Raw genomic sequence first — 16975 nt, 5'->3', positions numbered from 1 at the left:
AACCACTCAGTATCTCTGCCAAGAAAACCCCAAATAAGGTCATGAAGAATGGGACATAACTGAAAAATGACTGTAAAAGGAACTTACCAGCTTCATATCCTCTGCAAGGAACTTAGTAGCACTACTGGTGGAGGGATTGGGTAGAGGTGGACACAGTAAGCTTTTGACCCTGTGGGATCATGACAGGATTTTGTTAATACACTCTCAAGGAAATACAATGGACAATGAAGCAAAGGAGACCTTGAATTACCTCTTCAGGACAAAATATACAGTGCCGGCCATGAGGACTATGGCTGCAAACATCGTCACACACAGCAGGAAAAAGGGAAATGGGTGATCCACTCTATCATCTAGGGAGAAACAGATTTCTGGTTTGGGAAATTATCTCAAGGGAATCCCAATTAAATGAGAAGCTAGGGTAAACGAGACCCACCTGAATTGAACCCTAGACCAAGGCAGTCTAGAGACTGGGATTCTATTCCTGATTTTGACACTACCTCAGGGTGCGGCTTTGGGGATTCATTTCTTCATCTCTAAATTGATGCATATGGATTACCTAAACTCTAAGATCCCTTCCCCCTGCCAACATTCCACGTTCAAAGGTCTCTCCCAGATCTGATATTTTGCATTATAAGGCCTCTCCCATCTCCAAAATTTTGTGTTCTAAGGTTCCTCCCAACTCTGACACCCTATGTACAGAGAAAGCTCTGGATTTGGAGTAAGGAAGACAGAGTTCAAATCCTGCCTCAGACACTTACTAATTATGACCTTGGCAACTCACTTAATATCTCTCAGCCTCCATTTCCTCCTCTGTAAAATGAGGTTAATAATTGCTTCTCTCTCACAAGGTTGTTATAAGGATGAAATGAAATAACGTTGTAAAGCATTTTCCAAATCTTGAAGTACTATATTGCATACTAGCTGCTACTATTTTTTTTAAGGTTCTGCTTAGTTGTGATGTCCTACATTGATTGAATAAACCATCCTTCATACTTGGAATGAATTCTCTGCCATTCCTGTCCCCAGTTGAAAATCCTTTTCTTTTTTTAAAACCCTTTAGAGGGTCCCTCCAATTCAATTCAATTCAATTCTTTGTCTCTAAGACTACTTTGGGAGCAGGTGAAAGAAGGGTAGGCTGCCATTTTGGAAAGCTCACAAAACATGAAGGCAGATAACCTGGATTCTGGTCCCAGCTCTGCCACTTTGGAGCTATGTGACCTTCTCTAAGCCTCAGTTTCCCCTGCTACAAAATGAGGATTCCTCCCCTAACCCAACCTCAAAAGGCAGCAGAGAGGAAAGTGGTCTATTCACCTTAAAAAACTCTGTAAACAAGAAAGAGCAGGTTGTTTAGGGAAATGGTAAGTGGGTCATCCAGAGCAGGGAGTGCATGAGTATGCGTGTGTGTGTGTGTGTGTGTGTGTGTGTGTGTGAGAGAGAGAGAGAGAGAGAGAGAGAGAGAGAGAGCAAGCCCAAATGCAGTTGAAAAGACACTGACTTCCTAGGGTCTTTCTGTTTTCTATCAGAGGGATGCCACAGTGGAGAATACTGGGGAGAATAGGCTGACCTAGTTTAAACCTCAGGGGCTCGCTCCACACCCCAGAAGTCGTTGCAGTGTCTCCTCGGATCTGAATGGTGTAGAAAGTGTCCTCACTCAGGTTGCCAATGGTGTACCCCAAGGCAGAAGCATTCACATAGTGATCTGTTCAAAGACACAAGGCAAAAATAAGTCCCCTGGGAAATTATTTCAAGTTCCTTCCCCCCATCTTCCAGCAGTGTGTCACAGTGTCCACAGGCTAGTCTGCTGGAAGGGCCATTTGGTGACTGGGAAAGAAGCCAAGACCAGGACTAGGACCAAGCTAGGTTCAGGATAGAAAGGCAGGGACCAGACACAGGGGCAGGTCACCCCTAGATTGGACAGCGAACCAAACAGAGCTGGGAGTCAGGAAAGGGTCAAGTATCCAGGAGTCGAGGACTATGGAAGCAGCCAAAGTCAAGGTGCAGCAGCAGGTAAGAGACTAGGCTAGCAGACTCCATAACAGATGCAAAAGCAGTATGAGACAACAGAAGGGAGGACATTTTGTAAAAAGGAAAGTGTTACATCTATGTAAAGTGTTATCTATAGAATCAAAAAATGTCAACTGGGAGGGTCCTTAGAACACAGATGTCAGAGCTGGGAGGGCCTTTAAAACACAGAATGTCAGAGCTGAGAGGGCCTTTAGAACACAGAATGTCAGAGCTGGGAAGGTCTTTAGAGCACAGAATGTCAGAGCTGGGAAGGTCTTTAGAGCACAGAATGTCAGAGTTGGGAGGGTTCTTAGAACACAGATGTCAGAGCTGGGAGGGGCCTTAGAACGTGGATTGTCAGAGTTTAGAGGGACAAGAGCATAGACAGAGAATGTGAGATCTGGAAGGGCACTCAGAACAGAAGATGTAGGAGATGGAAGGGACCTGACAGAGACACAGACCATAGAATACACTGACAGGCAGGTGTTAAATGTAATTTCCAACCTACAGATGGTTTTGTTGTTCGCTTCATTCCAGCAACAGATGACATATTTCTTCAGTACTCCTGGGCACTTGCTGAGTGGGGAAGGATTCCATTCCAGGGTTACCTCGTGGGCTATTGTTCTTTTCACTGTGAAGTAACTGGGCCCAGCTTTCAAAACTGAGAATATTAGCCGAGGTGAGGGGACAGCTTCTAAACCCAGTTTTCAGGAGGAGAAAACTATCCATCTTATTAATGAAATACAAAAAGACCCCACAAGAGGTCCTGGGATGGAGAATGGGAATGACCACAGGAGGGGCAACTAAATGCAAGGAACATAGAGTTGGAGGGGGGGGACTTTAAAGAACATCTAATCCCACTCCCCACCCCGTTTTACACATGAGAAACTAAGATTTGGGTCACTCAGAGGACAAGTTTGCATTTCATTCATTCATTCATTCATTCATTCATTCATTCAATCAATCAATCAAATTAATAATTCATTCATTCAATCATTTACTCAGCCCACATTCAAGAAGTAGCTACTGGGTACAGGCTGAGCTGAGGGTGATAGGGATGGATAAGGGTCTGTCCTAGCCCTCAGCAAGCTTGCAATCAGAGAGTATAGAATAAGTCCTACAGGGACATACTGAACTATAACAAGGGGTAGGATGGGATGGAGAACATGGGAGAGGGACAGATGTAGGATTGTGGGGATGTAGAGTAGGGAAGAAACCTTTTGAGAAGGGAGCACTAGGGAGGGCTCCCTGAGGGAGGCTGCCTTTGGTCTGGGTCAGAAAGGATGAGGGAGGGGAGAGCACAGACTTGATCGGCAAATCCGTGGATACAAAGGTAAGTCCTTTCCCCTTTCTTAGCCTCAGCTTCCCCTAAAGTTAGGAGGTGGGACTAGGTCAGGGCTTCTTAATCTAGAGTCCACAGATTCCCCTGAAAGATTATGCTCAGTTTTGCTGGGTAGTTGCTTTTTGGTTATAATCCAAGCTCCTTTGCATTCTGGAATGTCAGATCCCAAGTTCTCTGGTCCTTTAATGCAGAAGCTGCTAAATCCTGTGTAATTCTGATTATGACTCTTTGATATTTGAATTATTTCTTTCTGAGTCCACAGACTCCCAAAGGATCCATGGATAGATTCCAAGGAGTCCATGAAATTGGATGGGAAAAAAATTACATTATTTTCACTTACTGCTAACTAAAAGTTAGCATTCCCTTCAATTATTTTTTTTAAATGATTATGAGAAAGGGTCCACAGCCTTCTCAAGATTGCCAGAGGGATTGATAGTACAAAGTTAAGCATACCTTGGCTAGTGGATCTCAAAGGACCCTCCTGGGTTTGACTCTATGAGCTGAAGATCTACTGTCTTGATACCTAGCACCAGATATCCCTAAATCCTCTGTGCCATCTGGATCCCAAGGCCTGATTGCTCCTTTGGAAGATAAGTATAGACTTACCATCCCCACTGAAATGGTGCACAGAAAAGACAGTGACCCAGGAATGAGGATTTTGGGGTTTGTCTGAAGCATAAATATTGATCCGGTAACACTTTCCAGGGTCCATGATTCCAAAAGCTTTATCCCAGCTATATGTCACTGTTGGGGAAGAGAACAACATCAGAGCCAGGAGAGATTTGTTGGCCATTCAGAAAACACCACCTGTGAGCAGGGACCCTGATTGACCTCCACATTGGCTTAACAAAGAAAAATAATATATGGTCTTTGCCCTCAAGGAGTCTCTCAGAGGAAACAAGGCACGGTCACTGATTGCTAAAATATGGGGCAAGATGAAATATGGGCTGTAGGAGAGGGCTAGGCATGAGGGTCCAGGGGATTCATAGAAAAGAGACATCGGGGGCAGCTAGATGGTGCAGTGGACAAAGCACCGGCCCTGAAGTCAGGAGGACCTGAGTTCAAATCCTCCTCAGACCAAACACTTAACACCTACTAGCTGTGTGACCCTGGGCAAGTCACTTAACCCCAATTGCCTAAAAACAAACCAAAAAAAGAAAGAAAGAAAAAGAAAGAAAGAAAGAAAAGAGACATCAGCTCAGCTCAGCAACCACTTCCCATCTGAATCCTTTCTGTGTTCTCTCGGCTGCTAGGCGTGCCTCCCCTGCACTGAAATTACCCTGCATGTACTTTGTATGTGTTTCATATTGTGTGAGTGCTGTTTCTTCCAATAGAATTTAAGCTCCAAAAGGGAAAAGTCTGTTTTGGGGTTTTCCCCTTAAGTCCCCAATGCCTAGCCCAGAATCTAAGTCATAATACTTAATTAATATTATTTAATTGACTGATTAGTGTGGTTGGGAAAGGCTTACAAGAAGAGACACGGCTTGAGGAGGAAGGAAACAGAAAGGCAGGTAGGATTCATAAAGGTCAATCAATTAACAAGCATTTATCGAGCACCTTCAAGGCACCGGGCGCTGTCCTAGGTGCTGGAGGATTTGGCGTAGTGAGCAGTCCAGCCAGTAAAAACTTTTGTAGGTCAACCTCCTTCTGATGACAATAGGATTACACTGCCTTTAGAGTTACTAGAAAGTCAAATAAGACTCCAATAGTCTGGTTAATTTTGTGACTATTTGGCAAATTTCTTCCAGAAAAAGAAATAAACCTGTCATTATTCTAAACTCTGGCCCAGCACCGGGCATTATCATTGGCCCAGAAATCTGGTGCATCCTACATCTTAAGAGAGGCAGCTTGGTCCTACTGGGGAGAGAGCCTACCTCTGCCGCAGATCTTCTGTGAGAACCTCAGTAATCCTGGCTGTAAAATGAGACCTACAACTCCTCCCCTGACTTTCCCTATCGGTGCTCAGTAAGACTGCCTGGGGCTATTCACGTAGGAGAGAGGATTATTGTTCCCGTATCTCACACCCACTCTTTTAAGGTCTCAAGTAGTATCATACCAGGTGTAGGATGGGCCCTAGGGTGAGAATCAATGTTTACAGAGCACTTTGGAGAGCTGGGGAAGCTAGGTGCAGAGTGATTATCTAGGTGTTATGAATGGTGTGATCACAGGTGATTGGCCTTGATACCTCAGGAGCTACATTTATCACTGTTTGAGAAGAGAAATTGAGCAGGCTTGCATTTTGCATGAGATTTCTTTCAATAATGCTTCCTCTGGGCCTCAGCATTTTCTTCTATAAAGGGAAGGGTGGGGGTGGACTTGAATGTATTTAAGGCCCTTCCTTCCCAGCTCTCTTAATCTGATTGTCAGACTGAATTCTCCCAGACGTGACATTCTGTGTTCCAAGGGTCCTAGTATTTCTTCTTTCATATTATCTCACTTATGTGCCCCCCCCCGGCACCTCTGCAGTCACCCTAACACAATGACTGGCACCCAGACCATTGCAATGGCCTGCTGGTTGGTCTCTCTGCTCCCCACTCCAGTCAGCTATCAAATTAATCTTCCTAGAGTGCAGATCTGACCATGGCACTCCACCATTCAATAGGGGAAGGGAATAAGCATTTATATGTGACAGAGACTATGCTATGTGTTTTGTTTTGTTTTGTTTTTGTGAGGCATTTGGGGTGAAGTGACTTGCCCAGAGTCATACAGCTACTGAGTGTTATGTGCTGAGGTCAGATTTGAACCTGGGTCCTCCTGACTCCAGGGCCGGTGCTCTATCTGCTGTGCCACCTAGGTGCCCCCTATGCTAAATGCTTTTTACAAATAGTATCTCATTTAATCTGCACAACTACCCTGGGAGGTAGGTGCTATTATAATCCCATTTTTCAGGTTAAGGAAACTGATTCCACTGCACCCCCTAGCTGCCTTAATAAACCTCAGAGGCTTGCTTTTACCTCCCAGGTCCAACATAAATAAAGTCCTTCCCAGCCTGGCCCCTTTCTTTCTCTCCAATTTTCTCACACTTTACCCCTCAGCAACCCAGTGACCCTATCTTCCTTGCCATTGCTTGCACACTGTTCTGTTTGCCATCTCCTGACTTCAGGCATTTGCACTGCCCGTCCCCCATGCCTGGAACAATCTCCTTCCTCATCTCTCACTCCTAGCTTCCCTGGCTTCCATCAATTCTGTAAGAAGCCTTTCCCAGGTCTCCTGAATCTTAGTGCTTTCCCTCTGAGACCATTCCTCTGTCTATATCTTGTTTTTTCAGTTGCTTTCATGTTATGTCTCCGGTTAGATTGGGAGCTCCTTGAGATCAGGACTGTCTTTTGCCTTTCTTTGCATCCTTAGCACTTAGCACAGTGCCTGAACACAGGAGAAAGATAATAAATGCTAGTTGACCTATCGACTGAATCCAAGCTCTAACATCCTATGTTCTAAGGTCCCTTTCAGCTCTTGACATTCTCTGAATGTCTGTAAAGACAGGGCGCAGTTAGCACTGTCCTTTTGGCTATACCTTTTCTATTATTTTTTTCTTTCCCGACGCTCTTCAAGGAACATGTGACATCTGTCCAGCTGGCAAGATGGGGGTACCATTCAATGCAGTACCTCTTGACCTTTCTTGGTAAGGAGAACCACTGCATTGTCACATTGTCTCCTGAGGTACTGATGTTCAGAAACTCTGCATCCTGGATAAAACCTGAAGAAACATTGATAGATAATCATATTCCTTCAAACACTATGTCATAAAGATGACCCCAGACTCGGTTCTGAAGACTGGTGTCTCAAAGACTTTTTATCAAAGAGGTTGAAGTGCATCCTTTCAATTCTCTCAAGAAGCGGGCCCACCTCCTTGGAAGGAGAGAAATTCGAGCCATAAAAGAAGCCAGAGCAAGCTTTATAGTTAGTAATTGCTTACCTCCTCTCTTCTGGATCAGGATTGGTCCTCCTTCTGCGTTACAATCTTCCTTATATGCCTGACCCCTAACATACATTATGTGCCTAGAATTGTGTTATCACTCCCCACCCCACCCCACAGAGAAGTTAGCCTGTCTGTGCTGATTTCTTATCTACTTATGTGGAAACGTAACTCTTTCATTTCTCACAATTACAGCACCCATTGTCATTTACAAGGTGTGTTATATAAGTCTGCAAGGTGCTTTACAAGCTTATATCCTTTCCCTATCCATTCTCTTCATTTCTTCACAGTAGCCTTGGGGTGGGATGGGGGAGGGATGGGGAATGTGTTGGGCAGTCAGGGATTATTGGATATTATCCCATTTGATAGATGGGAAAACTGAGTCTCAAAGAAAGTAAGTGATTTGACTAAGTTCACAGAACTCTGAAGCAGCAGTACTGGGATTTGTACTCCTTCCATTAAGCTGTAGCTGCCCCTCGAATGCCAGATGCCAGTCACCAAGAGAGACATGGAAGAGAAGATGGAGGGAAACAATGACCTTCCCCACATTGACTCTGATAATCATTTAAGATCAATTGAGCCCCAATAAAGGCCAAAAACCTGAATTAATCTTTTCTTTCTGAGTCAGCTAAGAATGCCCCTTCCTGTGTCAACAGCTAAAGCTGATCAAGAGCATTCTTCTCTTTATGACCACTAAGGCACTTTTAACCCAGACACCACCTTGAATAATGGGACTTTTCTTATCTTGGTATTTTACGGACATATGCTATGTTGTATCATGTTAATGGTAAAGGAGACACAGATATCCTGGATCTATAATTTACACTTTGACATTCTCCTATCTTATTGTATTTACAACCTATTCAATTAAGAAAATTCCTTTCTCATGCTATGGTTGAACATATAGAGAGACCATAAATCTGAGTAACACAGACATCCTTAGTTAGGGTTTAAATGTCCTCCTAAAATTGCTTGATTCAATCAGAGTTAAAGCTCTGGCTCCATGTACATGTCGTTAATTTAAGGGAATAAACAATATGGATTTACTTATCACCTAGCTTGTCTCTTTAACCAACTTTCAGGTCAGACAACTCATATGGTTTGTTAGTTGCACAGACCTTCAGGCAAATGACCTTGTCAGAGGGTTAGTGCCCAAAGGCAGGCTTCAACTCCCATAAACACTGTAGGAATGGACTAGGCCTTTAAGGCATTCTGAACCCACAACCTCATCTCCCACCTCTGAGTCTTTGCACTGACTGTGCCCCATGCCTAGAGGGCCTTCCCACCTCACCCACAACTCTTCACATCTCTGGCTCAACTGCAGGAGACATTGTCAGTCCTCCCAACACTTGCACCTTCCCCTTTAAAGATATCTTCCTTCTGCTCTAGATGTAGATTGTATATACCTATTTTATTTACAATCTGTCTCCCTCAATAATGTGTGACCTCCTTGAGAGCAGGAGTTATTTTTGCATTTTTGCCTTTCTTTGTATTCCCAGAGCTTAGTACAGTGCGTAGTATCTAGTAAGCCATAGTACATAGTAAGTACACGGTAATAAAGGTTTGTTGATTGATCTGTGTTCTCAGGTTCCTTCTATATTTGATGTTCTGTGTTCTAAGATTTTATTCCTTCCTGTGTTGTGTTTGAGATTTCCAATTCTAATATACAGTGCTCCATATCTTACATTTCAGCTCTGTCATTCTGTGTTCTAAGGGCCCTCCCAGCTCGGACATCCTGCGTTCTAAGGGCCCTTCTAGCTCTGACATCCTGTGTTCTAAGTGGCTCTCCCAGTTCTGATATTCCCTGCTCTAAGGACTCTTCCAGTTCTGACAACCTATGTTTACAGATTACTTCCAATATTGACATTCTGTATTCTATATTGTAAAGTTCCTTCCAACTACAACATAATAAGTTCTGTATTCTATGGTCCTTTTCAGCTCTTACATTTTGTGGTCTATGTGCTAGGTCCATTTCTGACATTTCAATTTCTAATGTTCCTTGAAGCTCTGACTTTCTGTCTTCTAACTCTCACATTCTATGTTCTAAGGCTCTAAGGTTCTTCTCAACTGAGACATCATGTTCACCTCCCAACTAGGTGGTATAATAGACAGTACTGGGCCTGAAGTCAGGAAGATCTGAGTTCAAATCCAGCTTCAGACACTCCCTAGCTATGTGACCCTGGACAAGTCAATTATCCCCTCCTTGCCTCCATTTCCTCAACTCTAAAATGGGAATAGTAATAGCCCCTACCTCCTAGGTTGTTGTGAGGATCAAATGAGATAATGTTTGTAAACACTTGGCAGAGTTCTTGGTTCAGAGTAGGCTTAATAAATGCTTATTCCCTTCTCCTTCCCATCTTCCTCTCCAATGTCTAAGGCATTTCTCAGCCTTGAAACTCTGTCCTGCAGGCCCTCCCAGCTCTAACACTCTTTTTACCAGTGTTTGGTTTTTCTGCTTCTATGTTCTAGTCCCAGGGTAGTCTCCCACAGGCACCCCCGCCCCTCCTCTCACTTACCTGAGTTGAGATCAGCAGGGATACGGAATGTCCTGTTTAGCTGTGGCCCAATGGTTCCCTGGGTTTGGATAATGACGTCATACTCTGCCCCAGACACTCGGATCACTTTCTCCAGCTTCACTTTCTTCTCGAACTTTTGTTTGCAGGGGCAGGAAAGCACCCTAAGAACAAGGCTGAAATTCACTTTTTCCAGGCAGTTGGGGGGCAGCTTCACTTGCCTAGGCTGCTCAGGAGTGAAAGGGACAAGTTCAGAGGTGGGGACACTAAGCCATCTTCCACACAGTCTATCTTCAGAGTGAGTTCATTTAAAAGCTTTATACAAACCATTAGAAAAGGGAAAGCACAGCTAACAAGCCCTGAAGAAACTCATCCCCTCCCTTCCTTTTGTGGGAATCCAAAGCTGTTGCAGTTAAATGCAGTTAAATCCTGGACTGCAGGATTTAATCATGATGATGCCTCACATTCTTACAGGGCAAGTGGAAGATCTCAGAGGGCTTTTCTGTCCATATTCTACTCATCCTCACAGCATCCTGGGAAGGGGACCAAGCAGAGAGTATCATCTCCCTTTAATTTGTGGCTAAATTACATCTGAAGAGAAGGAACTTGTCCAAGCCCATAAGTGATCAGTGAATTTGGAGGACCAGAACTCAGGGCTATCGTCTCCCAGACTAGTGCTTTTCCCATTGACCGCCAGTGAGGTCTCCACCAACATTGACAAAAGTACCTCCCAGTCCAGGATGAGGTCCCTTTTTCCGTCATTATCAAGTTTTCCCACTGTGTAATTCACCTCTGGAATTTTGAGAATTTCTGTAAAGAGAGGAATACATTTTGCACATCAAATCATTTATCAATGTTAAGTCATACACTGTTAGCAATAGAAGGTCCCTTGGAGAATGTTAGCATTGGAAGGGAGCTCAGAACATAGACTATCAAAGCCTGGGAGGATCCTTAGAACATAGAACGTCAGAACTGGAATGGAAGTTAGGACACAGAATGCCAACTGAGAGGGACTGGAGGACCGTGAACGTCCTGGAGAGGACTTAGAGGATGGACCCAGGGGAGGAAGCGGTGCTAACTTCTTACCAGCGGGAATGCAAATGGACTTGCTCCAGTCGCTCCATTGACCAGTTGGGGAGGCTCTTTTGTGGCGGCGGAGCTGAATTTCATAGGCAACAGGGGCTTCTAGCTGGAGGCTGCAGGTTTCTAAGGAATGTCCGGGGCCATAGGGGTTAGTTGGCTGGCTAGCAAGAAGGTTCCACAGGTACCTAGCCAGTCCCTCTCCAGTGGCCTCCCCAGCCTGGCCCTGCTCCAGCCAAGCCCATCTTCTCAATGGCTCACTCACCTCTTCATTTCTCCCTCAGGCCAATCATTCCTACAAAGTTTAACTGTCCTAATGAACATAGCATTGGGTTTGGAGGCAGAAGACTTAGGTTCAAACACTGGCTTGGCCACTAGCTACCTGTGTGAGCTGGGAAGTCACTTTATCTCTCTGGGCTTCAGTATTCTCATCTGTACGATGAGTGGGATAGATGGGATGCCATCTAAGGTCTCTTCCTGTTCTGAATTTTTGATCCTACGAAATAGAATCTACTTACTAGCTGTGTGACCCTGGGCAAGTCACTTAACCCTGATTGCCTCACCAAAATAAAGCAAAAAAAAATGTCAGCATTGGAAGGTCCCTTTGAGTACAGGATGTCAGAATTGGGAGGGCCCTTAGAATACAGATCTTGACAGGACCTTAAAATAGAGAATATTGCAGGTGGCAGGGACTTCACAGATCTAATACAACCTCCCCTCTCTCCCCTCTCTGGGTAACATTTAGACCCAGAGGTATTAAGCAACTTGCCCTGAGTCACACAGCAAATTAGTGGGAGAATTGGAACTAGAACCCAGAACTACCTCCCAGTGAAGGGCAATTTCCAACATGCTGGAAGAGGACCATGACCTCAGAGAGGTGATGTCATGACATGAAGGTGAATTGGATTTAGGGAGGAAGGGCTGTGCAAAGTCACCAGCCTCACTTTCTCCTCTGGAGCCATCTAGGTCCAGTGGCCAGACAGAGATCAGGATGACTCGGGGATGGCCCAGGATGCAGTGGGGACCTTGGCTTTTTCTTTTTTTTTTCTTTTTTAAAAATTAATTAATTTATTTTTAGTTTTCAACATTCATTTCCATAAGCTTTTGAGTTTTAAATTTTGTCCACTTCCCTTTCCAAGAAACTTTAGCCTTTTCAGGCTAAGGTCTTTAACAGGTGTCAGTCTGACTATGGCAGAGCCCATTCAGTGATTAAGACTTAAGAAATGAGGCAGAGAATGGCCTTCTTACTTAATCAAGACACTGTTCTCCTGTATTGCCTCCTGTTGGACAAATGAGCAATTGCTAGGGAAGAGGGCTGTATTTCGCCACTAGGGGCGTGGAAGCTTCAGCTCCCATGTTCTCACCAAAATCAGAGTTCAGCTGGGCTCCACAATCTCCCTGGAATGAGATAATGTTTATCATTAGCATTTTGGTGCTAGACACATAGTCACACAGACACAGAGAGCAGGGAAGGAGATGTACAAAATGACTGTAGAAACAGTTTTTGACCTGACAAGTGGCATTTCCTTAGACCTGACCTATCAAGAGGTGATTTTTGTCATCATGAGCATCTCCCAGTATGGAAGTCCCCTTCACAAAGAGCATAACCCATCAATGGCTTACAAAAGAATGGCTAGAGTTACCTGAGATAAATTAAATTTAAATAATATACTCAGGACCCATAGGTGGCACAGTGGATAGAGCTCTGGGCCTGGAGTCAAGAACACTCATCTCTCTGAGTTCAAATTTAGCCTCAGACACTAGCTATGTGACCCTAGGCAAGTCACTTAACCCTGTTGGTCTCAGTTTCCTTTTCTGTAAAATGAACTGGAGAAAGAAATGGCAAACCACTCCAGCATCTTTGCCAAGAAAAGCCCCATTGGGGTCATGAAGAGTTAGACACAAATGAAATCATTGGCCAGTAACAACATACTTATACAAAGCCAACAAATGCCAGAGACTAAATTTGGACCCGGGTTTTCTGGTCTAAACCCAATAATTATTGAGTAACTATCCATTATGACATGTTGATTTATTACAATGTACTGATTATGTAACTATAACCAATGGGGAATGGCATTCTGAATTTGGAGTCAAGGGACCTGAGGATCTTTGCTCTACTGTGCTGAGCTTGGGCAAGTTACTTGCTGCCCTCTCTTGGCCTGTTTTTCTCTATGTAAAATTGAGACGAGAAAGCCCTTAGAACACAGTGTGTCAGAGCTAGGAGGGCCCTTAGAACACAGGGTGTCAGAGCTGGGAGGTCCCTTAGAACAGAGAATGTCAGGGCTAGGAGGGACCTTACAACATAGAATATGAGAGCTAGACGGTCCTTAGAAGAAGAATGTCAGAGGTGGGATGTCTGAGCTGGGAGGGACTTCAGAAGGTACAACCCCTTCATTTTGCCAATAGGGAAACTGAGGCCTAGAGCAGGGAAGATATTTGCCCAAGATCCCCAAGTTGGACTGTGGCTGAGTAGTCTCCTGACTCCCATATCGGATCCCTTTCCTCTCCACTCCACCAGGGAGTACAAGATGGCTCCCCTGGGGCCTGCTCCTCCTTTGGGGTTGACAGCTACCTGCCACTGAAGCTCTTGCTCCTGAGGTGGGCCTGGCTCACCTGCTCCCATGTTCCATTCCACGTCCTGTAACGATATTCAGCTACCGCATCCTCTTGCTTTTCAGGGATCTCCCATTTTATCATGAGTTGGCCATGGAGCTTGGAGATAGTCATCTCTCCTCTGGGAGGGTCAAACTTGACTGAAATCATAAGCAAATGAAGTAGCCCAATTTAATGACCTTAATACACGGTGCTCATACAATTAAAAGAATGAGGAGAAGGGACACAGGGAGATGGAACATTTCCCAAAAACACAGTGGTGCAATCTGCCCTTACTTCTGCCCCTCACTTGCTGTTCCAACCACGTTCCACATGTAGCAGCTACCCAGCTTGGTCTATTCATTCTTACTGCCTTTCAGCCCAATCCAAGCTCTTAGGTGACTAGACCACATAATTGGCTACTGCTTCACGAGACATCACATGAGATGCTTCCTCTCCAAGGCAGCTGTCAGCTCACTTCAAGGTCCCCTTGTCTCTAGAGCCCGTCTCCATGTTTCTATGGTTTCTGCCTCCTGAAAGTGCCCTTGACTTGAGCTACAACTCTGTCCTCAAATATTTCTCAGCCTCACCCTTTTCCTCAGAGAAGAGGAACTCTTGTACAAGGGAGACTGCATGAAGGAATTGTAGAGTCATAGAATCCATGTAGTATAGCAGGAAAGTGGTTGGATTTAATCAGAGAGCCCTGGTTCAAAGCCAAGCTCTGCTGTTTACTAGCTGTAAGACCTTGGGTAAGTCCTCGCTTGTAGTTTCTTTTTCTGCAAAAAGAGGAAGTTAGTCTCCAGAGCTCTGAGATTCCTTCCCCCCTAAATGCTACTTAAAATCCTATGACTCTAAGGTGCAAATGGACCTCAGAGGCCATCTAGTTTAATCTATGCCTGAAGAAAGAATCCTCTTGCTAGCACCTGGGAAAAAAACAGCTATGCAGTCTTCACTTGAAAATCTCTAAGGATGGGGGGCTCCAGGATGGGGACCAACAAGACAGATACAAACCATAACTTGTAAAGCAAATGGAAAGCCCACAGGTACTTACAGGCCCCGTAGAGTGCCAGGGTGATTTCTGGGGATGCGGCTGTCCTATTTCCAACTCGGGACTCCACCCAGAATGTGACATTCTGTAGGATGGGCACCTTAGCTTGGTCAGTAAACCAGACGTGGGTGGCAGTTCCTGCTTCAAGATAGCAACAATTCCCATTTCTAAGGCTCAAGAGGAGAGAGAAGTTTTTGGTCACACAGCTGAAATCCCAATACAGTGCCTTAAGACCTGAGGAGCTCTGGAACTTCCAAAGGTTCACCCATGCTCAGTGGGTCTAGGGAGAGGGAAGAGACTGCCTGGGAAGGCCATTTAAGACACCTGAGTATACAGTCCATATGACAGATTTGACCTAAGGGTCTGCATGTGGATACAATCAATCCACTAACAACATAGAGCTTACTTTAGGCACTCATTGGGGGTGTTCCAACAGGAGGGGCTGGAGGCAGCTCTGGTCTCTGAGAGCCTAGAGCCGATTGTTAAATTTTCAGGGCAAGCATTCAGACCTCCAAAATTATCAAACACTACAAATCATGGCTTGATTCATTATTTTGTTGAGTGATTTAAAAGAGTGATAGAGGAAATGTTAATAATGGAGATTAAACTTAAAAGTGTGTCCTAGTTTTTTTGTTTTGTTTTTTGGAGAGTAGGTTGTTAAACATTCATTAAACACTGCAGGATTCTCCCTGCAAATCCTTCTAAATAAATACCACGGCAACCAATATTCCTGAGACAGGATCTACCTGCTTAATAGTGTAGAGAGTGCTGAACTTGGAGTTATAAAATCTGAGTTTGAATCATAATTACCACTTGGTAACTGTGTGACCTTGAGCAAGTCATTTCTGGGACTTAGTTTCCTCACAGAGGAGTTAGGCTAGATGACCTCGGAGGTCCCTTCAAGATCTAGATCATAGATTCCTAACCTTTTTATGTACCCATACCCTTTGACTTTCAGGATTCAGTACTCTTCCTTTATACCTCATTCAGTATGAAAGGAAAAAAATTCCAGAGATGACCATGATGAGGCACATAAAAATAAAATAATATGAATTTTCCACAAAGAAAAGTAAGAATGGGATAAAAATCTCCAAGAGCAAATGAAAAATTTTGTAACTTCATTGTTTGGATATTAATTCCAAAAAATCAAATAAAAATCATTACTACAGTACCCTCTTTTTTTTCCCCTTGGCTAGGCAATGGGGTTAAGTGACTTGCCCAGGTCACACAGCTAAGAAGTGTCAAGTATCTGAGGCCAGATTTGAACTCAGGTCTTCCTGACTTCAGGGCTGGTGTTCTATCTGCCGCACCACCTAGCTACCCCTTCCTTATACCCTCTGAAAAAACTTTTCGCACCACTAGGAGGTGTGTATGTGCTAGGATGATACTATGAGCTATGATCTACTTTCTAAGGGCCCTTTCAGCTCTGATATTATTCCCATTCAGCTCTGACATCCTATATTCTCGGTTCTGATATTCTGTGTTCTGTGTCCTAAGGACTTTTCCACCTTTGATATTTTATATTTTATGTTCTTTGGTCCCTTCTAACTCTGAAATTCTAGGTTCTATGTTACGAGGTCTCAGTTCTATGGTCTAAGATAGGACTTTATTAGTCGAAATTGTTGTTGTTCGTTCGTTTTCAGTTGTATCCGACTCTCCATGACCTCATTTGGGGTTTTCTTGGCAAAAATAGGAGAGTGGTTTTTGCCATTTCCTTTTTCAGCTCATTTTACAGAGGAGAAAACTAGAGCAAACAGGTTAAAGTGACTCGCCCAGGGTCACACAGATAATGAGTGTCTTGGACTATAAAATAATCAGTATTTATCTATGTATGTTTTCAACAGCCCAGAAAATCATAGAACAGAAAAGTCAGAGCTCAGAGGGCCTTAGAACAGAAAATGTCAGAAGTGGGCGGGCCCTTAGAGCTCAGAAGGTCAGAGACGTGAGGGCCCTTAGAACACAGGATATAAGAGCTAGGAGGGCCCTTAGGATGTTGAATGTTAGAGCCAGGAAGGCCCTTAGTAAAAGTCTAATTTAGTTTTCCTCAGCCTGGGGTCTATGAACTTACAAGGAGTCTATGGAGAAATTTCAGGGGACTAACTTGTATAGGAAAAAACCACATTTTTATTTTCACTAACCTCTAATAAAATTTGGCATCTCCTTTAATTAAATGTAGGCAACAAATATTAGTCTAAGAAGAGGTCCATAGGTTTTACCAGGCACAAAAAGGTGAAGAATTCTGATCTAATCCAACCTAAAGATTTTAGTGATAGGGAAACTGAGGCCAGGGAGGGGAAGAGACTCCACTACAAGGACCTTTTTAATATTTTTTGCAATGGGTTTTGTGACAAAAGGGCTGAGGGGATGCCGACTGGAGGACTAGGGCACTTAAAATCATCCTCTTACAGCTTCCTTTATGGGTTCTGAATCTGGGGTCCAGCAACTTGTAAAAAATAAATATCTTTTCCCTTTCCACT

General features: G+C 44.0%; 1 protein-coding gene across 2 annotated transcripts in view; it reads right to left on the bottom strand.

Moving 5' to 3' along the window:
• IL12RB1 (interleukin 12 receptor subunit beta 1) overlaps positions 1-16975 on the bottom strand; it is a 34987-nt gene that overhangs the window by 3179 nt on the left and 14833 nt on the right. Inside the window, exons 4-15 of one of the 2 annotated variants that reach the window (XM_021009035.2) lie at positions 14502-14671; positions 13472-13611; positions 12220-12253; positions 10862-10981; positions 10503-10585; positions 9779-10001; positions 6861-7043; positions 3953-4090; positions 2513-2665; positions 1565-1699; positions 251-350; positions 88-169 (exon numbers count right to left, since the gene is read on the bottom strand). In XM_021009035.2, coding sequence (XP_020864694.1) covers positions 88-169; positions 251-350; positions 1565-1699; positions 2513-2665; positions 3953-4090; positions 6861-7043; positions 9779-10001; positions 10503-10585; positions 10862-10981; positions 12220-12253; positions 13472-13611; positions 14502-14671 — 1561 coding nt within the window. The remainder of the gene's footprint in view (positions 1-87; positions 170-250; positions 351-1564; positions 1700-2512; positions 2666-3952; positions 4091-6860; positions 7044-9778; positions 10002-10502; positions 10586-10861; positions 10982-12219; positions 12254-13471; positions 13612-14501; positions 14672-16975) is intronic. The other variant, XM_021009037.2, reaches the window with a different exon arrangement.

This window comes from Phascolarctos cinereus, unplaced genomic scaffold (genome assembly GCF_003287225.1).
Source record: "Phascolarctos cinereus isolate Bilbo 61053 unplaced genomic scaffold, phaCin_HiC Scaffold_4;HRSCAF=312, whole genome shotgun sequence".
Lineage (NCBI taxonomy): Eukaryota > Metazoa > Chordata > Mammalia > Diprotodontia > Phascolarctidae > Phascolarctos > Phascolarctos cinereus.
Note: the sequence above shows the minus strand (reverse complement) of the source record. Positions and strands in the feature narration are given on the sequence as shown.